This window comes from Stegostoma tigrinum, chromosome 45 (genome assembly GCF_030684315.1).
Source record: "Stegostoma tigrinum isolate sSteTig4 chromosome 45, sSteTig4.hap1, whole genome shotgun sequence".
NCBI lineage: Eukaryota > Metazoa > Chordata > Chondrichthyes > Orectolobiformes > Stegostomatidae > Stegostoma > Stegostoma tigrinum.
In genome coordinates this window covers 7253528-7277819 of record NC_081398.1, presented here as the reverse complement: position 1 = coordinate 7277819, position 24292 = coordinate 7253528, and the positions used below count along the sequence as shown (strand labels likewise).

Genomic DNA, 24292 nt, shown 5'->3' with positions numbered 1-24292 from the left:
TCAGAGGGACAGTGACAGAGAGAGAGAGAGACTGAGGGACAGTGACAGAGAGAGAGAGTCAGAGGGACAGTGACAGAGAGAGAGAGAGAGACTGAGGGACAGAGAGAGAGAGTCAGAGGGACAGTGACAGAGAGAGAGAGAGAGACTGAGGGACAGTGACAGAGAGAGAGAGAGAGTCAGAGGGACAGTGACAGAGAGAGAGAGAGAGAGAGAGAGAGAGAGAGAGACATACAAGGCCGGACTAGCCAACGCTAAGTCTTAATTCTCAAACTGACCGGCCCCGACAGTTTTATCTTAAACTGACCAGTCGGGTCAGACCATCCTGCGACTGACCCACGGCTGTTGATTTCACCCAGAAACTGACCGGACCTTCCTATTTCAGCCCAACTGATCACCTACACCTTCCATTTCATCCCTGAAACTGACCAGAGCCCAGTTCCTAAATCCACCACTGGAGCACCATCCCCCCCGGCAGGGACACGGAGAGGAGGTGGGGAGGGTTCTGTCTGATGAGGCCGGTGACCCAGAGGGGGTGTCAGTGGCCGTCATCATGTTTAACGAGTCTAGCTTCTCCGGGGACTATCTCCTCCAGACCTACCGCACCTTCAACGAGTCCGCCTTCAGCAACACGTCCCTGGAGATCCTGAGGAATATGATCTCCTCAGTCCGGCACGGCACTGGCTCTCAGAGCCTGACAGCCAGGGGATTCCTCATCGGGGTTTACACACTCACCATCACCATCTCTCTCTTCGGAAATCTCCTCGTGTGCCAAGTAGTGCTAAAGAACAAGAGGATCAACACAGCGACTAGCATCTTCATCGCCAACCTGGCTGTAGCGGATTTGATGATAACCCTGCTCAACACTCCCTTCACTGTGGTAGGTTGGATTCCATTCACTATCACACTGGTTCGCGGCTGAATGGGGTGGGGGGGGGGCGGTGTTAAGGGTCTCCCTGTGCCCTAACTCTAAACCCCACACCCAGCACCCTACATTCATTGCCCTACACCCAACACCTTGCCCCAGCTCCCTACCTCCAACCCCCTTTTCCAACCCCCTTCCTTCTAAAACCCTACCCCCAACTCCCAACACCCTGCCCCCAGCTCCCTTCCTCCAACCCTCTTCCTTCTAAAACCCTACCCCCAACTCCCAACTTCCTACCTCCAACAATCTAGACCTATCTCCGCAGCCCCAACTCCCTACCTCCAACCCCTTTCCTTCCAAAACCCTCCCCAAATCCCTACCTCCAACTGCTTTCCTTCCAAAATCCTCCCCCAAATCCCTACACCCAACACCCTACATCCATTTCCCTAGCTCCTCTGATGAAGGGTCTAGGCCCGAAATGTCAGCTTTTGTGCTCCTGAGATGCTGCCTGGCCTGCTGTGTTCATCCAGCTCCACACTCTGTTATCTTGGATTCTCCAGCATCTGCAGTTCCCATTATCACACCCCTAGCTTCAACCTGCTTCCCCCAACACCCACACCAATGTCTTGCACATTCTCCACCCTACACTCACCTCCCTCAAAACCCCTCCCCAACACCCACTTCTCTCACACAATCTTCCCATCCCCTACATCAAATATCCAGCTCCCTACACCCAATCCTCTATTCCCTACAATTCATGATATCCCTCGGTACTTCCTGCCCCCTCCCTTTCGGCCCAGTCACCTCGCTCGGATGCTAGTCACTCCCCTCTCTCTTTCCCCCTACCCCCACCCCAACTTTCAGAGAGATGGCAGGAGGAAAGGCTTACCTTCAGGAGCCCATACCACCCCCCCCCCACCAAGTTTTTGCAAATGGAGGAAACTTTGCTTGAGAGATACTGACCTGTCGCACAGTGAGATCTCATGAGCAGCATCGAGATAAAAGGTCCCAGAAATTGAGGCCACGGTACTGGGGAAAGCGGATGTGGATTTGGGACGGTGTTTCGGGGAATCCTCAGCTCCCTGCTTGATCCCAGAACACTTTCAATTGTGGGAGATTCACACAACATGATGTATGAAAATAATGAACTTGACTCTGCATCTAACCCCGTGCAGTCCCTGTCCTAGGAGTGTTTGATGGGGGACAGTGTAGAGAGACCTTTACTCTGTATCTAACCCCGTGCTGTATCTATCCTGGGAATGTTTGATGGGTGATCAGAGTAGAGGGAGCTGTACACTGTATCTAAAAGATACATTACCTCTGACCCTCTTCAGGTACCATGCTCTGAGGATGGTATTATTGACCACTCATTTTGGTCCATGGCTATGTGGTGAAGTTTTGCTGTGGTTAACTGGTTGGTAATGTGACTGTGCCCAGCGGACAGACTGTTTGGGCATGTTTTCAAGGCACCTCCCATGGCCAACAAGCTAGGGAGCTGCCAGTTCGGAATTCATCTTCCTCCAGAGAGTCATGGTGTTGATAGAGTTTTCAATTCTTTAACCAGCCGGGAGAATATTAGTTTCAGAGCAGTTTGAATACCCCACTCTCCTTTGCCCCCGCCCCACGCTCATTTTTCAAGTGAACCCTTTAACCTCTGCCTTCCGTTCAAGGCCCAAACCAGAGCATGCAGTTCATAAACTGGGCTGACACTCCCACAGATGTACTGCAGGAGGCGCTGAGCTGTCCCCCAGCTGAGATGTTCACCCTGCTCTCCACTCTTAAGTGCAAAGTATCTGCCTTACTCCGACAGGGAGCATAGATCTCCCCCAGCCGCAACACGCATCCCGGCACTTTGTATCCTGCTTTGCTGCTCGGGGGATCTTGCTGTGCACAGCCTGGCCACCGCGGCGCTCGCATTTGCGCTCCAATTCCGTCCAGCTGCGAAGAACTCTGCCAGGTTCTGGAAGGAGCTACCCAAATGCAAAGCCTTTCCTTCACTTCTAGACTTGCCAAGGCGATCACAGATTGACCTCTGCCGCTGGATGTTCCTGCGATGCGGTGGGAGCGTCTCAACCTCTGATCCCAAGAGGCTCCGGTTTAAATCCCACCTGCTCCAGGAAGGGTGTCTTACCACCTTTGAACAGGCTCTGTACTGAGAGTAGGTACGGTGACTCAATGGTTAGCATTCCTGCCTGGCAGCGCTGAGGACCTGGGTTCGATTCCGGCCTTGGCTAACGACCAGCGTGCAGGTTGTGGGCTCTCCCTGTGTCTGCTTAGGTTTCCACAGGGTGGTCTGTCTTCCGCCCTTGGCCTACAGATGTGTAAATTAGGTGGATTGGCTATCCTGAATTGCTTGTAGTGTTTAGGGAAGTTATGGGTGTGGACTTGTTGGGCTGAATGGCCTCTCCCCCATGCTGTGAAGGTTCTACAATGGGAGTTTTTTTTATTGGGTAGGGAGGCCTCTCAGGTTACAGAGACAGTGAGATAATGCAACCTCCACCATTGAGCTGTATTGTCGTCCATTAGGTCCGTTTTGTGAACAGCACCTGGGTCTTTGGCAAGGCCATGTGCCACATCAGTCGTTTCGCTCAGTACTGCTCACTCCACGTCTCCGCGCTCACGCTGATGGCCATCGCCCTCGACAGGTACCAGGTAGGTCTGCCGTGCTTTCCTGTGCTTGGCTCCCCTCCCTTCAGAGCTCGAGCCTTCGTGTCCAGCTACTCTCTCCCGTACTCGGGCACTGTGCCTGTTCTGCGAATTTGAATGGAGGCTCCCCAGCGATTTTCAACATTCATCCATGTAACTCCAGCCAAGCATGGCCTGGGAGCCAGAAACCACAAACAGGCACCACAGCTACCATCAGTAACCTAAATATCCTCGGCGTCCCGGGAACATGCTTGTCTGGGATGCATGGGTACCTGATCCTGCCTCCCCAGTCCAACTCACATGTAACTCCATCCTCTCCTCACTCTGATCTTTCCCGCGCTTTTGTCGCTGAGGATTAAGCAGCACAGGAATAGACCTTCCCTCGACTAAATCAATCATCGTGTTCCATATTCCCCGAGTCCCTCATCCTGCAGCTTCCACCAGCTCTAATCTGTAGTGCTCCCTTCAACGTTTCCCTGTGCAAGTGAGCTCCACAATCTCCCCATTCTTTGGGTGAAGATGATTCTCCTGACTGCCTGATTAGATTCATTGTGGCGGTGTCCTAACTTTCCTCTTCAACAAGAGAGGCAGCACAGAAAAATAGAAAACAGCTGCAGCGCTAGGCCAGTCAGCCCTTTGGAGCTGCATTACCATTCAATATGATCTTGGCTGACTGTGCAGTTTCAGTCTCCCATTCCCATTTTCTCTCCATACCCTCGATCCCTTTAGCTGCAAGGGCCATGTCCAACTCCCTCTTCAATATATGTAATTATCTGGCCCCCAACAGCTTCCTGTGGTAGAGAATTTTACAGGTTCACAACTCTCTGAGTGAAGAAATTCTTCTGGCTTGCCCTTTATTCTTCGGCTGCAACCTCTAATTTTGGACTTCTCCAACATCAGGAACATTCTTCCTGCATCTAACTTGTCCAGTCCAATCAGGATTTTATACGTTTCTGTGAGACCCTCCCCAATTCTTCTAAACTCCAGCGAGTACAAGCCCAGTCAATCCAGTGTTTCTACATATGCCAGTCCTGCCATCCCAGGAATCAGCCTGGTGAACCCACGCTGGACTCCTTCCTCAGACGAGGAGACCGAAACTGCACACAATACTCATGGTGTGGCCTCACCAAGGCCCTGCATCGCTGCTGTGCGAGACGTTTTCTCTGTCTCTGATAAAGAACAAAGAACAAAGAAACCTACAGCACAGGAACAGGCCCTTCGGCCCTCCAAGCCTGCGCCAATCGAGATTCTCTGTGTAACCTGTCATTTATTTTCTAACGGTCTGTGTCCATTTGCTTCCTGCCCATCCATGTACCTGTCCAAATATATCTTAAAAGACGCTAACGTGTCTACGTCTACCACTTCCGCTGGCAACGCGTTCCAGGCACCCACCACCCTCTGTGTAAAGAACTTTCCATGCATATCTCCCTTAAACGTTCCTCGTAATCTAGTCCCCCACTCTGGGAAAAAGCTTCTTGCTATCCACCCTGTCTATACCCTCATGATTTTGTAGACCTCAATCAGGTCCCCCCTCAATCTCCATCTTTCTAATGAAAATAATCCTAATCTATTCAATGTCTCTTCATAGCTAGCGCCCTCCATACCAGGCAACATCCTGGTGAACCTTCTCTGCACCCTCTCCAAAGCGGCCACATCCTTTCGGTAATGTGGTGACCAGAACTGTAAACAGTACTCTAAATGTGGCCGAACCAAAGTCCTATACAACTGCAACATGACCTGCCAACTCTTGTACTCAAAAATCTTCCATTATTTTCCTGACATTGATTAAGTCATCCCTCAGCCTTCCCTTTTTAAGAGAATTAGAGTCCTCGATTCTTTATCTTTTGCTGATATCCTTTCCAGATATATTTCCTGTTGCTATCGAGTCATGCAGGAACGAAATAGACCCTTTGATTCAACCAGTCCATGCCAACCCATAATCCCAGACTAAATTAGTCCAACTTTAACCCCTTAACACCTTGTGAGAGCACTGTTGCCCCAAGGATGACAGGGCTTGAAGAGGTTGGGTAACTTTCTGGGACCATTAAGGGAACCATGGTGGTTCAGTGGTGATGTTATAACGGTGATCGACACTCTTGAAGGCGTGTATTCAAATCCCACCCTGTGCTGTTTGCATCGACTTTGTGTGAAATATAAAGCCAGTGTCAGTCTGGAAATTATTGCTAGTCATCATAAAAGCCCATTGGTTCACCAGCGAAACATGCTGTCCTTACCCTGCTGGCCTACGTGTGACCCACTGTTGGGGGGTTCGCTCTGAAATTGTCATCAGGGCAATTATAAGTGAGAAAATTAATGTTACCCCTTTCCCAGTCAAGAATTTAAAACAAAACAAATTGAAGCCTGATTTCCAAAATAAGACCACAGGCCGGACAAGGAGAATGCCCTATCCTTTTCCTCCACTCCTGAACCAGGGCCTTTGAAGTTCTATAGTCATGTACAGGAGGCTGTTCAGTCCATCGAATCCATGCTGTCTCGTCTCTAGGATAGATTGCCAAATCATTTTTTATGATTTAAGTACCCAGTCTAATTAATGCTCTGGGTAGGGCTGTGTTCAAAATCCATCATGATATCTGGAAGAATTAAGCTCAATTAATAGTCATGGAATGTGGATATAGCTGCCTGGGCCTACATTTATTCCCCATCCCTCATTGTCCAGAGGGCAGTTTTGTGTCAGTCTCATTGCTGTGGGTCAGGAGTCACATGCATCATAGAACCACCACAGTGTGGAAATAGGCCTTTCATCCCATTGCAAACCTCTGAAGGGTATCCCACTCAGAACCACCCCCTATCCTATCCCTGCATTTCCCACGGCTAATCCACCCAAGCCTGCACATCCCTGGATACTACAGGGCAATGTAGCATGGCCATTTCACCTAATTTGCACATCTTTGGACCATGGGAAGAAACCGGAGCACCCGGAGGAAACCCACGCAGACACGGGGAGGATGTGCAAAGTCCATACAGGTGCCCGAGGGTGGGATTGAACCTGGGTCCCTGGCATCGTGACGCAGCAAGGGTAGCCACTGAGCTGCCCAACATGTAGGCCACACTGGGTAAGGATGGCAGATTTCCTTCCCTAAAATGAGCCGGACGGATTGTTCTGACAATCAAAGATGGTCCTTCATTGCAGATTGTTGTCAAATGGCACCACTGGCCGAGAGGGGGATTTGACCTTATATCTCCCAGACGTTAGCATTGGGCTCTGGTGACCTTACAACTGAGTCAACACCTTCCCATGGCATAAAAGGTTATCTCAAACAACAGTGACCATGAATTTGTCACAAAACTCTTCCTAACACCCTTCAGGGAACAAACTATGCCACCCTTACCAGCCTGGCTTACATGTGTCTGCAGACCCGATGACGTGGTTGACTCTGAAATGGCGAGATGGTCTGCTCAGTTCGAAAGCAACAAGAGACGAGCATCAAATGCTGGTCTCGTCCGCATCCCAGGCTGACTCAGCCCAGGTATGCTGTGACAGGGGAAGAGCTGAGGAGCTTTGTCATGGCTGAGCAAGTCATTTTGAACTGGGACACAACAGCAACATGGACTCATTGAAACACAGTGAGTGCACGGTGTGACACAGCTTGAGCTGAGCATGAGTCACTCCATTAGGTTCAGTGAAAGCCTCAGTGGGCCTCTGTAATTACATAGCCATCGGTGTTTGTTTTCAGGCCATTGTGCATCCCCTGAAGCCTCGCATGTCAATGCCTCGAGGTATCATCTGCGTCATTGGCATCTGGGTCCTGGCCTCCTGCTTCTCGCTGCCCCACGCTATTTACCAGAGGCTCTTCCGCTTTGTGTACAGGTACGATGATGCGCCAAGCCGCGCTGTACAGGAGCACAGAAAATGACAGAAGGTAGAGTCACACAGAACAGACCCTTCAGCCCATCGAGGCTGAGCCTAAACCTTCCACGTTCCAGGAAACGGCCTCGGGATTTGGCTGCAAGAGGTGATGGGCCCACTCCTCCGCAGGTCAGTCGTCGTGGTCCCGTGAGCACTACAAGCAGGAGTAGGCTGTTCAGCCCCTCTAAGCCTGCACCGCCTCTCGACAAGAGTGTGGCCCATCTCATTTTAGCCTCGACGCTCACTCCCGCCAAGCTCTTACAGCATGTGATGCATGAGTAAGTCAAGAATCAAACTGCCTCTGCCCCAAATCCACAGTGGGGTGGGAGATTTCCAAAGATTCTTGACCTTCAGAGAGGAAAGAAATCTCCTCATCTCTGCTGTAACACTCTATTCCCCATTCTCATCTATTACCCCGATGGGCTTATGTAGAATCGTAGATTCCCAACAGTGTGGAAGCAGGCCATTTGGCTCATCAAGGACCGTCTGAAGTGCATCCCACTCCCTCCCTTGCATTTCTCATGGCTAACCCCCGACCTGGACATTTCAGAATGGCCAATCCACCCTAACCTGCACATCTTTGGGTTGTCGAAGGAAACCAGAGCACCCGGAGGGATCCCATGCAGACACGGGGAGAATGTGTAAACTCCACACAGTCACCAGAGGTTGGAATTAAACCCAGGTCCTTTGTGCTGTGATGTGGCCGTGCTGACAACTGTGCCACTATGCTATCTATGTGTGGTGCAAAGTATGATTTGCCTGAATAGCACGCAAAACAATATTTTTCACTGTATCTCAGTGCATGTGACAATAATAAATCAAATCAAATCAAATTAAAAACTTCAAGCTTTGAAGTCTAATTACTCAAACCTCGTGGAACTCATATTAGCATAACATGTTGGTAAGGGATAAATACTGACTCAGGAAGAGAAGTCAAGACTGGGATTTTTTTCCCCTGGAACATTGGATGCTGAGGGGTGGCCTTATAGAGGTTTATAAATTATCCAGGGGGCCTGGATAGCTAAGGTCCTTATCCCCAGGGTAGAGGGCATAGGTTTAAGGTGAGGGGGGAAAGATTTAAAGGGATCCTAAAGGCAACTTTTTCACACGGAGGGTGGTGCGTGTATGGAGTGAGCTGCCAGAGGAAGTGGGGGAGGCTGGTACAGTTACAATATTTAAAAGCCATTTGGACAGGTACATGGATAGGAAGGGTTTACAGGGATATGGGCCAAACACAGGCAAATGGGAATAGTTTAGTTTGGGAAATGTGGTCGGCATACACGAGTTGGACCAAAGGATCTATTTCTGTGCTGTATGGCTCTATGGCTCTGAATCAAATCAAATCCAATCAAATCAAAGGGATAGAGCCATGATCATTAAACCACCATCCTTTAGTTCTAGTCTCTCTCAGAAGTGGAAACAAGCTCTCACCTTCAACCCTGAGGATCCCGTAGGTCTCAATAAGATCACCTCTCATTCTTCGAGAGACAGGGCCAGCCTGTATCCTCTCGGGATGACTCCTCCCATCCTAGGTGCCAGTCAAACATACGTTCTCTGAACCCCTTCTAATGTACCCAAGAGCAATTACTGTGTTTTTGTAACCTCTATAAAAATAGGCTTGTGCGTGGCACTCAGAGAAAAGTAGAATTGAACTGGAATCTTTCTGTGTAATGTAGTTACAGCAACCTTTGGGGATGTGATGATTGGGCTGATGGGAGCAGAGGGTGATTAAAAATGGTAGTTTTCAGTTTACAGTTCTGAAGAAGGGTCACTGGATCTGAAATGTCAACTCTGCATTCTCACCACAGACCCGCTGAGTTTTTCCAGTAGTTTCTGATTTCCAGCATCTGCAGTTCTTCATTTTTGTTTTGTTTAGCTTTCAACTTACCTGTCAGCTCCAATCTGCAGTGTGCAGGTGATGACAGAGAGTTTATCTCCCAGCCTTTGCTAACTTGCCTTGGGTACTGCAAGAGTTAAATACACAGGGAGGTGACAAGAATCCTTCTTCATCTCATAGAATTCCTGCAGTGTGGAAACAGGCCCTTCAGCCCAACAAGTCCACACTGAACCTCAGAGCATCCCATCCAGACCCATCCTCCTATAGCCCACCTAATCTACACCTCCCTGAGCACTACAGGCAATTTAGCATGGCTAATCCACCTAGCCTGCACATCTTTGGACTGTGGGAGGAAACCGGAGCACCCACAGGAAACCCACGCAGACACGGGGAGAATGTGCAAACTCCACACAGACAGTTGCCCAAGGCTGGATTCAAACCCAGGTCCCTGGTGCTGTGAGGCAGCAGTGCAAACCACTGTGCCACGGTGCCACCCCATGACATTGATCCTCTCTCCTTTTTTAGCTGAAACCTCAGACTTGGGTTCCTGATGCTGTCTTAATTCATAGGTCCATACAGCGCAGAAAAGGACCTTCAACCCATCGAGACTGCATTGACCTAACCAACAATAAAAGCGTGCTAATCCCAATTTCCTGCACTTGTCCCAAATCCTTGAATGTAATGATATTTGAAGTACTCATCAAATGTTTTTTTAAAGGGTTTTAGGTTTCCAGCCTCCACTTGATGGTTCAAACTTCTTATGAACCTCCTCTGGACCCCCTCCAACACCAGCCTGTCCTTTCTTAGATACGGGGCCCAAGCAGGTCACGATTTACCAAATGCTGCCTGACCCGAGCAGTACATCGCAGCTCTTGCATTCCAGCTCTGTCAAAATGAGTGCCAACATTGCGTTTGCCTTCATAACTACCTCGTCCTGCACTGTAAACAATGCTGTTATCCTGGTACAGAGATGGTGGGATTCAGGGAGGCAGTTCCAGAACTCGGAAGCTGAAGGTACAGCGACCAATGGTGGAAGGATTAACATTGAGAATCCATGAGAGGTTGGTGTTGGAAGAGCATAAAGATCTCTCATTGGCTTGTTGGGCTGGAGGAGGTTGTGGAGGTATAGATGAGGAGACTTTGTGGGGATCTGCTTGGGAGGAAAGAAAATGATAAAGTCAAGCTGGTGCTGGAAGCAGGGTAGGTTATCGAAAACAATGGAGGTGTGAGGAGTTGATGAGTGAATGAGACGTGCCCTGAGTTGAGATTTGGACAACCTGAGTTTTACAGCACGTGGGAAAGTGGGCGCTTGCTAAAGACGGCCCTCAACTGAAGCAGCACAAATGTATGAGGAAGCCAGTCGGCCCTTCCATCCTGACCCATCGTTTGATAAGGTCAGGACAGATGGTGGCCTTAGCCAATTCCCATCATAGAGTCAGAGAGTTGTACAGTCCAACCAGTCCATGCCGACCATAATCCAAACTAAACTAGTCCCACCTGCCTGCCCTTGGCCCAAATCCCTCCAAACCTTTGCTATTCATGTACTTACCCAAATGGCCTTTAAATGTTGTGACTCTACCCACATCCACCACTTCCTCAGGATGTTCATTCCACACGTGAACCACCCTCTGTGTAAAAAAAGTTGCTCCTCATGTCTTTATTAAATCTTTCTCCTCCCACCTTAAAAATATGAGCCCCAGTCTTGAACTTCCCCACCCTAAGGAAAGGACACCTGCCATTCACCTTATCTATGCCCCCCGTGATTTTATGAACCTCTCTAACGTCATCCCTCAACCTCCTACGCTCCAGTGAGAAAAGTCCCAGTCTATCCATTCTCCCCTTGTAACTCAAATCCTCCAATCTCGGTAACATCCTCCCACAGTCCAAAGATGAGTAGGTTAGGTGGATTGACCATGCTAAATTTCCCTTAGTGTTCAGGGATGTGTAGATTAGGTGGGTTATAGGGGGCTGGGTCTGGTGGGACTCCCTGAGGGTTGCTGTGGACTTGTTGGGCCAAAGGACCTGTTTCCACACTTTGAGATTCTCTGATTCTATTCTATGATTCTAAATATTTTTTGTATCCTTTCCAGTTTAACAACATCATTCCTATAGCGGGGCGACCAAAATTGTATCCAATGTTCCAAATGCGGCCTTGACACATGGAAATTCCACCATCCTTGCAATGGAGGTCAACATTTGCTTTCTTAATTTGTTGCCCTTTGAGTGTGATTCATGTACGAGGACCCTCTGCGCTGCAGCATTCTGAAACCTCGCTCCTTTCAAATAACAATTGCAATGTGTAAAACCAATATGATTGCTCTCGAGAATGCCTAAAGCATGTTTTGCTGACCCATCTCTGAGAGAACTGTGCCCATTTGATTTCTATATTGCAATGCGCCCTGGTGAAAGATTTCCAACATAGCCAAAGGAATAATCTTAAAAGCTTTTCTCATTTGTTTCAGAAATGTAGTCCGTACAAAAGCTGTATCACTTACCAGCAGGAATGTGTTGCATCTCACCGACTTGTAAATTGTAAATTGTAAATTGAGTGCAGCTCAGCCAGAGGGTGAGTGTGGCATTAGATTGAATACAGGAATGAAGCGTCTGCTGCCTATATTCTGTGCCTGTGACTGGATTTGATCATGTTGTAGAACAGAGAGACCGAGAGGTTCAGGTACATAATTCTTTAAAGTTTGCAGCATATGTAGACAGTGTGGCACATTTTCCTTCATTGCTTGGACCTTTGAGTACAGGAGTTGGGATGTCATGTCGAGGTTGTACAGGATGTTGGTGAGGCCTCTTCTGGTGTACTGTTTCCAGTTCTGGTCGCCCTGTTATAGGAAGGACATTAGAAGTTGCAGAGCGTGCAGAGGAGATTTTCCAGACGTTGCTGGGAATGGAGCATTTGAGTTACAAGAAGAGGCTGGGATTTTTCGCCCTGGAGTTTAGGAGGTTGAAGGGGACCTCATAGAGGTTTATAAAATCGTGAGCGGTATAGATAAGGAGAGTGGCAGATGTCTTTTCCCTCGGGTGGGGAGTACAAGACAAGGGGCATATTTTTGAGGTGACAGGAGAAAGACAGGAGGGGAACTCTTTTACACAGAGAGTGGTTTGTGCGTGGAATGAACTTCTAGAGGAAGTGGTGGATATGGGTACAGTTACAACATTTAAAAGGCGTTTGGATAAGAACATGAATAGGAAAGGTTTGGAGGGATATGGGCCAAGCGCAGGCAGGTGGGGATTAGTTTAGTTTGGGGTTATGGTCGGAATGGACACAGGCATTGGCGCGAAGGGTCTGTATGTCTCTATGATTCTATAACTGGTGAGTGTTTTATGACTCTGTAGTCATGCTTATTTTGCCTGGTACCCTCGTTTTGTGTGCGCAGGCGTGAGACATAGTAAAAAAAATCAGCTGTGCAAATAACTTTACCAACATCCCACCAACAGGAAAAACACCCATGTGACCAAAGCATCAGTATCAAGCAGAGTCTGTAGGGGCAATGCCTATGTGAAAGAAAAAGTAAGAAGGAATGCAGGGATGAAATCAAAATAGAGTTTGTGGGGGAAACAAAGCAACCCACACTCCACGCCTCTCCCAGAAGGCATCTATGCCCCTGTTTATATCTGTCAGCCAGGGCTCCCAGGTTGGACCAGGTTTACAGCCCCAATTAGGAAACTCATATTCTATGAGGTCCATCTGGCCGACCTCGTTACAATCACTACAGAGGAGTGTTGGGAAGGCAGTAAACCTGTCTGCCTTCACAAGTGTGAAGCTGGATGAACACAGCAGGCCCAGCAGCACCTCAGGAGCACAAAAGCTGACGTTTCGGGCCTCGACCCTTCATCAGAAAGGGGGTTGGGGTGAGGGTTCTGGAATAAATAGGGAGAGAGGGGGAGGCAGACCGAGCATGGAGAGAGGAGAAGATAGGTGGAGAGGAGAGAGATTCCCTGAGGTTGGACGGAGGGTAACTTCTTCAGGATAGGCATCCTGGAAGAGGCTTCACAGTGAGGTTAAAATTGTGATCAGAGATTACGAGATAATGAAGGGTCTAGGCCCGAACTGTCAGCTTTTGTGCTCCTGAGATGCTGCTTGGCCTGCTGTGTTCATCCAGCTCCACACTTTGTTATCTTGGATTCTTCAGCATTGGCAGTTTCCATGATCTCTGCTTTCACAAGTGGCTTGTTCCCGAACTAGTCAGCCTGTCCCCTCACAGAGATTTATAAAATCACGAGAGGCACAGATAAGGTGAATAGCCAAGATCTTTTCCCCAGGGTAGGGGAGTCCAAAACGAGAGGGCATAGGTTTAAGGTGAGAGGGGACCTAAGGGGCAACTTTTTCATGCAGAGGGCAGTGCGTGTATGGATTGAGCTGCCAGAGAAAATGGTGGAGGCTGGTACCATGACATCATTTAAAAGACATTTGGACAGGTACATGAAAAGGAAGGGTTTAGATATATGGGCCAAACACAAATGAGACCAGCTCAGTTTCAGCAACCTGGTCAACAGCGTTGAGTTGGACTGAAGGGTCTGGTGTACGGCTCTACGACTCTAAGTGGTTTAGGGTCTGGAATGTGCTGCCTGAGAGAGTAGTGGAGGCAGAAAGAGGGAAGTGGGTGATTATCTGAAAGGACGGCTGTGCAGGGTTACAGGGAGAAGATGAGATTACACTTGTCCGATGATAGGTCCTTGTGCAGAGATTGACTGCTTTAAGCGGTAGGTGCAGCTATCAAATACAGCTAACTCCCTCATGGCTCTCAGGGAGAAATTCGTGCAAGAGACTGCATGAACGATGAAACTTTCCTGAAGTTCTAAGATGTGTAGAAAAATAAGATGGGCAGCAAATCCCAACCCAAACACAATGGGATTTACCAAACAAAAAAACGGCAACAGAAGCTGTGCAGGTCTGGCGGTGCCTGTAGAGAGAGAAACAAGCCTAACATTTTTGAGCCTAGTTCCGAAGAAGACATTGACTGTGTTTCTCTCTTCACCAGTGCTGCCAGGCCTGTTGAGTTTCTCCAACAATTACAACTCTCGTTTCAGATTTGCAGCATCGGCCGTTCTATTTTAAGCATCAGGGTGCCCCTTATTGTAGGACAGCCAGCGCAGGAGGTGATCGCACCTGCGATTCTCTGAATGAAGACACTTCTCTTCCTCTCAGTCCCTGACTATTGTCCGTTTGCCAATCCTAGGGAGACGACAGTCCGGAGCCTTTGCGTTCCCGCTTTCCCACAGCCGTCCGATGTGTTCTGGAAGTACTTGGACCTGGCCACCTTTGGTCTACTGTATGCTCTGCCGCTGTTGGCCATCACCATGGCCTACACTGCGGTCGCCAAGAAACTGTGGCTGAGGAACGCCATCGGGAACATCACCGTGGAGCAGTACATTGCCCAGCGCCACAAGAAGAAGAAGACCATCAAGATGATGCTGCTGGTGGTGGTGGTCTTCGCCGTCTGTTGGTCACCCCTCAACTGCTACGTGGTACTCATCTCCAGCCAACTTGTCCAGAGCAGCAACGTTCTCTATTTCACCTTCCACTGGCTTGCCACCAGCAGCACCTGCTACAACCCCTTCATTTACTGTTGGCTCAATGAGCGCTTTCGCTCTGAGTTGAAGGCCTTGGCCGGCAGGTGCTGCGGGCCGAGCAGCTCGGAAGGCAAGGGGGCACCCCCTGCTCCTAACAGGGCCGTTCGGAGGGCCTGGCCAGATGCCCACAGCTGCTGCGATCCTCGGCCTCCCAACGCAGTGATGAGATTGAACCTGCCTGGCCTGGTGGTCACTAATGGAGGCGTAAGTGCACGTTTTAACCAATGGGTGCATTCCCAGTGTCCCTCAGTCACTTGATGTGTAGAAGAATCAGGAGACGGGTTTCAGGAAGTCACTTCACGGCACCACCTGCTGGTCAGATGCCCAGGGCTGCACCATTACTGTTTACATACAAAGGTTCCCGTTTTGAACCATTTACGCGGGCAGGGTGGGATTTTCCTCTCCCCAGATGTGGAGAGAAGAGGAAATAATTGGGCAGGTTGCCCCCGGGAAGTTGCTTTCGTCCCATCACCGTGAAATTGCCAAAGGAAAGGCCCGAACGAACGACCCCTCACCAATTGTAAGGACCCAAAGTGGTCAATCAATGGCCACTCAAAAGACCTCAACCAGCACCTCCTCTCCCAATTGCTCCCGTTCCCAGCAGGAAAACTGGCAAACCATGGCAAGCTGCCTGAGGGATTGGACAGGCCTCTGAATGCCCCACTCGGAGATGGGCAAGGCTGTAGTCTTTGGAAAGACTCTTACCCCTAATGCCCCAGACTCTTTGTCTTTCACTGAGAGAAAAGTAAACACTCATTGTCTTGCTACTGAATCCCAGCTCCCCAAGAGATGCGCATCAGTGCGATTCTGTTTAATATAACAGGGCTTCTCAACCATTTTCCTACCAAGCTGTGTTAAAAAAATCACAGGTTACTGTAGATAACAAAGGGTAGAGCTGGATGAACACAGCAGGCTAAGCAGCAATACAATTTAAGTATGAATTTTCTGTGTAAAAGTTAGTTAATGAGCACACAGACCGAATTGTTCTATGTTTCAGTTAATGTGAAATTTGTTGCTGTTGGTGAGTGATAATTCCGCTTAAACATTAAGGTTGTTTTGACAAAAGTAGGCACAAAAGTGTAAAGGCATAAAGGTCAAACAATATAAGCAGGGAACATGTTTGGGAGGAAAATGGACAGGGGGGTTAAGAAGGCGTTTAGCCCGCTTGCTTTCATAGCTCAGGCCTTTGCGTATAGGAGTTGGGACGTCATGTGGAGGTTGTACAGGATGTTGGTGAGGCCTCTTCTGGAGCACTGTGTCCAGTTCTGGTCATTATGTTATAGAAAGGATGTTATTAAGCTGGACAGAGTTCAGAAAACATTAACCAGGATGTTTCCAGGACTGGAGGGTTTGAGTTATAAGGAGGAGGGCTGGATAGGCTGGTACATTTTTCAGTGGAGTGTAGGAGGTTGAGACGTGACCTTATAGAGCTGCGAGAGTGATGCAGTGCTGATGGAGAGATGCCAGTGCTGAGGCAGTGGTACACTGCCAAGAGAGTGATGCAGTGTTGAGGGAGTGGGGGGAGGGTTGGAGAGTGGTACAGTCCTGAGGGAGTGTTGCAGTGCCGAGGGAGTGTTACAGTGCTGAGGGAGTGTTTAAGTGCTGAGGGAGTGTTTAAGTGCTGAGGGAGTGTTGCAGTGCTGAGGGAATGTTGTAGTGCTGAGGGAGTGTTGCAGTGTTGAGGGAGAGATGCAGTGCTGAGGGAGTGTTGCAGTGCTGAGAGAGTGTTGCAGTGCTGAGGGAGTGTTGCAGTGCTGAGGGGGTGTTACAGTGCTGAGGGAAAGATGCATGCTGAGGGAGTGTTGCAGTGCTGAGGGAGTGTTGCAGTGCTGAGGGAGAGATGCAGTGCAGAGGCAGTGTTGCAGTGCTGAGGGAGTGTTGCAGTGCTGAGGGAGAGGTGCAGTGCTGAGGGAGTGTTGCAGTGCTGAGTGAGTGTTGCAGTGCTGGGGGAGAGATGCAGTGCTGAGGGAGTGTTGCAGTGCTGAGCGAGTGTTGCAGTGTTGAGGGAGTGTTGTAGTGCTGAGGGAAAGATGCAGTGCTGAGGGAGCGATGCAGTGCTGAGGGAGTGATGCAGTGCTGAGGGAGTATTGCAGTGCTATGGGAGTATTGCAGTCCTGAGGGAGTGTTGCAGTGCTGACGGAGTGTTGCAGTGCTGAGGGAGTGTTGCAGTGCTGAGGGAGTGTTGCTGTGCTGAGGGAATGTTGCAGTGCTGAGGGAGTGTTGCAGTGCTGAGGGTGTGTTGCAGTGCTGAGGGAGTGTTGCAGTGTTGAGGGAATGTTGCAGTGCTGAGGGAGTGTTGTAGTGCTGAGGGAAAGATGCAGTGCTGAGGGAGAGATGCAGTGTTGAGGGTGTGTTGCAGTGCTGAGGGAGTGTTGCAGTGCTGAGGGAGTGTTGCAGTGCTGAGGGAGTGTTGCAGTGCTGAGGGAGTGTTGCTGTGCTGAGGGAATGTTGCAGTGCTGAGGGAGTGTTGCAGTGCTGAGGGTGTGTTGCAGTGCTGAGGGAGTGTTGCAGTGTTGAGGGAATGTTGCAGTGCTGAGGGAGTGTTGTAGTGCTGAGGGAAAGATGCAGTGCTGAGGGAGAGATGCAGTGTTGAGGGTGTGTTGCAGTGCTGAGGGAGTGTTGCAGTGCTGAGGGAATGTTGTAGTGCTGAGGGAAAGATGCAGTGCTGGGGGAGTGTTGCAGTGCTGAGGGAGAGATGCAGTGCTGAGGGCAATATCCAGTGCCAAGGGAGTGTTGCCATGCTGAGGGAGTGTTGCAGTGCTGAGGGAGAGATGCAATGCTGAGGGAGTGATGCAGTGCTGAGGGCAATATCCAGTGCCAAGGGAGTGTTGCCATGCTGAGGGAGTGTTGCAGTGCTGAGGGAGAGATGCAATGCTGAGGGAGTGATGCAGTGCTGAGGGAAAGATGCAGTGCTGAGGGAGAGATGCAGTGTTGAGGGTGTGTTGCAGTGCTGAGGGAGTGTTGCAGTGCTGAGGGAGTGCTGCAGTGCTGAGGGAGAGATGCAGTGCTGGGTGAGTGTTGCAGTGCTGAGGCCGTGTTGCAGTGCTGAGGGAGTGTTGCAGTGCTGAGGGAGTGTTGCAGTGCTGATGGAGTGTTGCAGTACTGAGGGAGAGATGCAGTGCTGAGGGCAATATCCAGTGCCAAGGGAGTGTTGCCATGCTGAGGGAGTGTTGCAGTGCTGAGGGAGAGATGCAATGCTGAGGGAGTGATGCAGTGCTGAGGGATTGTTGCAGTGCTGTGGGAGTATTGCAGTGCTATGGGATGATTGCAGTGCTGAGGGAGAGATGCAGTGCTGAGGGCAATATCCAGTGCCGAGGGAATGTTGCAGTGCTGAGGGATTATTGCACTGCTGAGGGAGTGTTGCAGTGCTGAGGGAGAGATGCAGTGCTGAGGCAGTGTTGCAGTGCTGAGGGAGTGTAGCAGGGCTGAGGGAGTCTTGCCGTCCTGTGGCTGTGTTGCTGTGCTGAGGGAGAGATGCAGTGCAGAGGGAATGTTGCGATGCTGAGGGAGAGATGCAGTGCTGAGGGCAATATACAGTTCTGAGGGAGTGTTGCAGTGCTGAGGGAGTATTGCAGTGCTGACGGAGTGTTGCAGTGCTGAGGGAGTGTTGCAGTGCTGAGGGAGAGATGCAGTGCTGAGGGAGTGTTGCAGTGCTGAGGGAGTGTTGCTGTGCTGATGGAGTGTTGCAGTGCTGAGGGAGAGATGCAGTGCAGAGGGAGTGTTGCAGTGCTGAGGGAGTGTTGCTGTGTTGATGGAGTGTTGCAGTGCTGAGGGAGTGATGCAGTGCTGAGGGAAATATCCAGTGCTGAGGGAGTGTTGCAGTGCTGAGGGAGTGTTGCAGTGCTGAGGGAGAGATGCAGTGCTGAGGGAGTGATGCAGTGCTGAGGGATTGTTGCAGTGCTGAGGGAGTATTGCAGTGGTACGGGAGTATTGCAGTGCTGAGGGAGAGATTCAGTGCTGAGGGCAATATCTAGTGCCGAGGGAGTGTTGCAGTGCTGAGGGAGAGATGCAGTGCTGAGGGAGTGATGCAGTGCTGAGGGAGTATTGCAGTGCTATGGGAGTATTGCAGTGCTGAGGGAGTGTTGCAGTGTTGAGGGAGTGTTGCAGGGCTGAGGGAGTATTGCAGTGCTGTGGGAGTATTGCAGTGCTGAGGGAGTGTTGCAGTGCTGAGGGAGTGTTGCAGTGCTGAGGGAGAGATGCAGTGCTGAGGGAGTAATGCAGTGCTGAGGGATTGTTGCAGTGCTGAGGGAGTATTGCAGTGCTATGGGAGTATTGCAGTGCTGAGGGAGAGATGCAGTGCTGAGGGCAATATCCAGTGCCGAGGGAGTGTTGCAGTGCTGAGGGATTATTGCACTGCTGAGGGAGTGTTGCAGTGCTGATGGAGAGATGCAGTGCTAATGGAGTGATGCAGTGCTGAGGGAGAGTATTGCAGTGCTATGGGAGTATTGCAGTGCTGAGGGAGTGTTGCAGTGTTAAGGGAGTGTTGCAGGGCTGATGGAGTATTGCAGTGCTGTGGGAGTATTGCAGTGCTGAGGGAGTGTTGCAGTGCTATGGGAGTATTGCAGTGCTGAGGGAGAGATGCAGTGCTGTGGGCAATATCCGGTGCCGAGGGAGTGTTGCAGTGCTGAGGGATTATTGCACTGCTGAGGGAGTGTTGCAGTGCTGAGGGAGAGATGCAGTGCTAAGGGAGTGATGCAGTGCTGAGGGAGTATTGCAGTGCTATGGGAGTATTGCAGTGCTGAGGGAGTGTTGAGGTGTTGAGGGAGTATTGCAGTGTTGAGGGAGTGTTGCAGTGCTGAGGGAGTATTGCAGTGCTATGGGAGTATTGCAGTGTTGAGGGAGTGTTGCAGGGCTGAGGGAGTATTGCAGTGCTGTGGGAGTATTGCAGTGCTGAGGGAGTGTTGCCGTGCTATGGGAGTATTGCAGTGCTGAGGGAGAGATGCAGTGCTGCGGGCAATATCCGGTGCCGAGGGAGTGTTGCAGTGCTGAGGGATTATTGCACTGCTGAGGGAGTGTTGCAGTGCTGAGGGAATGTTGTAGTGCTGAGGGAAAGATGCAGTGCTGGGGGAGTGTTACAGTGCTGAGGGAGAGATGCAGTGCTGAGGCAGTGTTGCAGTGCTGAAGGTATGTTGCAGTGCTGAGGGAGAGATGCAGTGCTGAGGCAGTGTTGCACTGCTGAGGGAGTGTTGCTGTGCTGATGGAGTGTTGCAGTGCTGAGGGAGTCTTGCTGTGCTGATGGAGTGTTGCAGTGCTGAGGGAGTGTTGCAGTGCTGAGGGAGTGTTGCAGTGCTGAGGGAGTGTTGCTGTGTTGATGGAGTGTTGCAGTGCTGAGGGAGTGATGCAGCGCTGAGGGAAATATCCAGTGCTGAGGGAGTGTTGCAGTGCTGAGGGAGTGTTGCAGTGCTGAGGGAGAGATGCAGTGCTGAGGGAGTGATGCAGTGCTGAGGGATTGTTGCAGTGCTGAGGGAGTATTGCAGTGGTACGGGAGTATTGCAGTGCTGAGGGAGAGATTCAGTGCTGAGGGCAATATCTAGTGCCGAGGGAGTGTTGCAGTGCTGAGGGAGAGATGCAGTGCTGAGGGAGTGATGCAGTGCTGAGGGAGTATTGCAGTGCTATGGGAGTATTGCAGTGCTGAGGGAGTGTTGCAGTGTTGAGGGAGTGTTGCAGGGCTGAGGGAGTATTGCAGTGCTGTGGGAGTATTGCAGTGCTGAGGGAGTGTTGCAGTGCTGAGGGAGTGTTGCAGTGCTGAGGGAGAGATGCAGTGCTGAGGGAGTAATGCAGTGCTGAGGGATTGTTGCAGTGCTGAGGGAGTATTGCAGTGCTATGGGAGTATTGCAGTGCTGAGGGAGAGATGCAGTGCTGAGGGCAATATCCAGTGCCGAGGGAGTGTTGCAGTGCTGAGGGATTATTGCACTGCTGAGGGAGTGTTGCAGTGCTGATGGAGAGATGCAGTGCTAATGGAGTGATGCAGTGCTGAGGGAGAGTATTGCAGTGCTATGGGAGTATTGCAGTGCTGAGGGAGTGTTGCAGTGTTAAGGGAGTGTTGCAGGGCTGATGGAGTATTGCAGTGCTGTGGGAGTATTGCAGTGCTGAGGGAGTGTTGCAGTGCTATGGGAGTATTGCAGTGCTGAGGGAGAGATGCAGTGCTGTGGGCAATATCCGGTGCCGAGGGAGTGTTGCAGTGCTGAGGGATTATTGCACTGCTGAGGGAGTGTTGCAGTGCTGAGGGAGAGATGCAGTGCTAAGGGAGTGATGCAGTGCTGAGGGAGTATTGCAGTGCTATGGGAGTATTGCAGTGCTGAGGGAGTGTTGAGGTGTTGAGGGAGTATTGCAGTGTTGAGGGAGTGTTGCAGTGCTGAGGGAGTATTGCAGTGCTATGGGAGTATTGCAGTGTTGAGGGAGTGTTGCAGTGTTGAGGGAGTGTTGCAGGGCTGAGGGAGTATTGCAGTGCTGTGGGAGTATTGCAGTGCTGAGGGAGTGTTGCCGTGCTATGGGAGTATTGCAGTGCTGAGGGAGAAATGCAGTGCTGCGGGCAATATCCGGTGCCGAGGGAGTGTTGCAGTGCTGAGGGATTATTGCACTGCTGAGGGAGTGTTGCAGTGCTGAGGGAATGTTGTAGTGCTGAGGGAAAGATGCAGTGCTGGGGGAGTGTTACAGTGCTGAGGGAGAGATGCAGTGCTGAGGCAGTGTTGCAGTGCTTGAAGGTATGTTGCAGTGCTGAGGGAGAGATGCAGTGCTGAGGCAGTGTTGCACTGCTGAGGGAGTGTTGCTGTGCTGATGGAGTGTTGCAGTGCTGAGGGAGTGTTGCAGTGCTGATGGAGTGTTGCAGTGCTGAGGGCGAGATGCAGTGCTGAGGGCAATATCCAGTGCCAAGGGAGTGTTGCCATGCTGAGGGAGTGTTGCAGTGCTGAGGGAGAGATGCAATGCTGAGGGAGTGATGCAGTGCTGAGGGCAATATCCAGTGCCAAGGGAGTGTTGCCATGCTGAGGGAGTGTTGCAGTGCTGAGGGAGAGATGCAATGCTGAGGGAGTGATGCAGTGCTGAGGGAAAGATGCAGTGCTGAGGGAGAGATGCAGTGTTGAGGGTGTGTTGCAGTGCTGAGGGAGTGTTGCAGTGCTGAGGGAGTGCTGCAGTGCTGAGGGAGAGATGCAGTGCTGGGTGAGTGTTGCAGTGCTGAGGCCGTGTTGCAGTGCTGAGGGAGTGTTGCAGTGCTGAGGGAGTGTTGCAGTGCTGATGGAGTGTTGCAGTACTGAGGGAGAGATGCAGTGCTGAGGGCAATATCCAGTGCCAAGGGAGTGTTGCCATGCTGAGGGAGTGTTGCAGTGCTGAGGGAGAGATGCAATGCTGAGGGAGTGATGCAGTGCTGAGGGATTGTTGCAGTGCTGTGGGAGTATTGCAGTGCTATGGGATGATTGCAGTGCTGAGGGAGAGATGCAGTGCTGAGGGCAATATCCAGTGCCGAGGGAATGTTGCAGTGCTGAGGGATTATTGCACTGCTGAGGGAGTGTTGCAGTGCTGAGGGAGAGATGCAGTGCTGAGGCAGTGTTGCAGTGCTGAGGGAGTGTAGCAGGGCTGAGGGAGTCTTGCCGTCCTGTGGCTGTGTTGCTGTGCTGAGGGAGAGATGCAGTGCAGAGGGAATGTTGCGATGCTGAGGGAGAGATGCAGTGCTGAGGGCAATATACAGTTCTGAGGGAGTGTTGCAGTGCTGAGGGAGTATTGCAGTGCTGACGGAGTGTTGCAGTGCTGAGGGAGTGTTGCAGTGCTGAGGGAGAGATGCAGTGCTGAGGGAGTGTTGCAGTGCTGAGGGAGTGTTGCTGTGCTGATGGAGTGTTGCAGTGCTGAGGGAGAGATGCAGTGCAGAGGGAGTGTTGCAGTGCTGAGGGAGTGTTGCTGTGTTGATGGAGTGTTGCAGTGCTGAGGGAGTGATGCAGCGCTGAGGGAAATATCCAGTGCTGAGGGAGTGTTGCAGTGCTGAGGGAGTGTTGCAGTGCTGAGGGAGAGATGCAGTGCTGAGGGAGTGATGCAGTGCTGAGGGATTGTTGCAGTGCTGAGGGAGTATTGCAGTGGTACGGGAGTATTGCAGTGCTGAGGGAGAGATTCAGTGCTGAGGGCAATATCTAGTGCCGAGGGAGTGTTGCAGTGCTGAGGGAGAGATGCAGTGCTGAGGGAGTGATGCAGTGCTGAGGGAGTATTGCAGTGCTATGGGAGTATTGCAGTGCTGAGGGAGTGTTGCAGTGTTGAGGGAGTGTTGCAGGGCTGAGGGAGTATTGCAGTGCTGTGGGAGTATTGCAGTGCTGAGGGAGTGTTGCAGTGCTGAGGGAGTGTTGCAGTGCTGAGGGAGAGATGCAGTGCTGAGGGAGTAATGCAGTGCTGAGGGATTGTTGCAGTGCTGAGGGAGTATTGCAGTGCTATGGGAGTATTGCAGTGCTGAGGGAGAGATGCAGTGCTGAGGGCAATATCCAGTGCCGAGGGAGTGTTGCAGTGCTGAGGGATTATTGCACTGCTGAGGGAGTGTTGCAGTGCTGATGGAGAGATGCAGTGCTAATGGAGTGATGCAGTGCTGAGGGAGAGTATTGCAGTGCTATGGGAGTATTGCAGTGCTGAGGGAGTGTTGCAGTGTTAAGGGAGTGTTGCAGGGCTGAGGGAGTATTGCAGTGCTGTGGGAGTATTGCAGTGCTGAGGGAGTGTTGCAGTGCTATGGGAGTATTGCAGTGCTGAGGGAGAGATGCAGTGCTGTGGGCAATATCCGGTGCCGAGGGAGTGTTGCAGTGCTGAGGGATTATTGCACTGCTGAGGGAGTGTTGCAGTGCTGAGGGAGAGATGCAGTGCTAAGGGAGTGATGCAGTGCTGAGGGAGTATTGCAGTGCTATGGGAGTATTGCAGTGCTGAGGGAGTGTTGAGGTGTTGAGGGAGTGTTGCAGGGCTGAGGGAGTATTGCAGTGCTGTGGGAGTATTGCAGTGCTGAGGGAGTGTTGCAGTGTTGAGGGAGTATTGCAGTGTTGAGGGAGTGTTGCAGTGCTGAGGGAGTATTGCAGTGCTATGGGAGTATTGCAGTGCTGAGGGAGTGTTGCAGTGTTGAGGGAGTGTTGCAGGGCTGAGGGAGTATTGCAGTGCTGTGGGAGTATTGCAGTGCTGAGGGAGTGTTGCCGTGCTATGGGAGTATTGCAGTGCTGAGGGAGAGATGCAGTGCTGCGGGCAATATCCGGTGCCGAGGGAGTGTTGCAGTGCTGAGGGATTATTGCACTGCTGAGGGAGTGTTGCAGTGCTGAGGGAGAGATGCAGTGCTAAGGGAGTGATGCAGTGCTGAGGGAGTATTGCAGTGCTATGGGAGTATTGCAGTGCTGAGGGAGTGTTGCAGTGTTGAGGGAGTGTTGCAGGGCTGAGGGAGTATTGCAGTGCTGTTGGAGTATTGCAGTGCTGAGGGAGTGTTGCAGTGTTGAGGGAGTGTTGCAGTGTTAAGGGAGTGTTGCAGTGCTGAGGGAGTATTGCAATGCAA

The 24292-nt window shown here is 51.0% G+C and overlaps 1 protein-coding gene across 1 annotated transcript in view; it reads left to right on the top strand.

The window, feature by feature from the left end:
- Window positions 1-493: 493 nt before the first annotated feature.
- Window positions 494-24292, top strand: part of LOC125448664 (G-protein coupled receptor 83-like) — a 49384-nt gene continuing 25585 nt past the window's right edge. Inside the window, exons 1-4 of the mRNA XM_048524092.2 lie at window positions 494-877; window positions 3389-3514; window positions 7204-7337; window positions 14403-15000. Of these exons, the coding sequence (XP_048380049.2) occupies window positions 551-877; window positions 3389-3514; window positions 7204-7337; window positions 14403-15000 (1185 nt within the window). The 5' untranslated portion in view covers window positions 494-550. The remainder of the gene's footprint in view (window positions 878-3388; window positions 3515-7203; window positions 7338-14402; window positions 15001-24292) is intronic.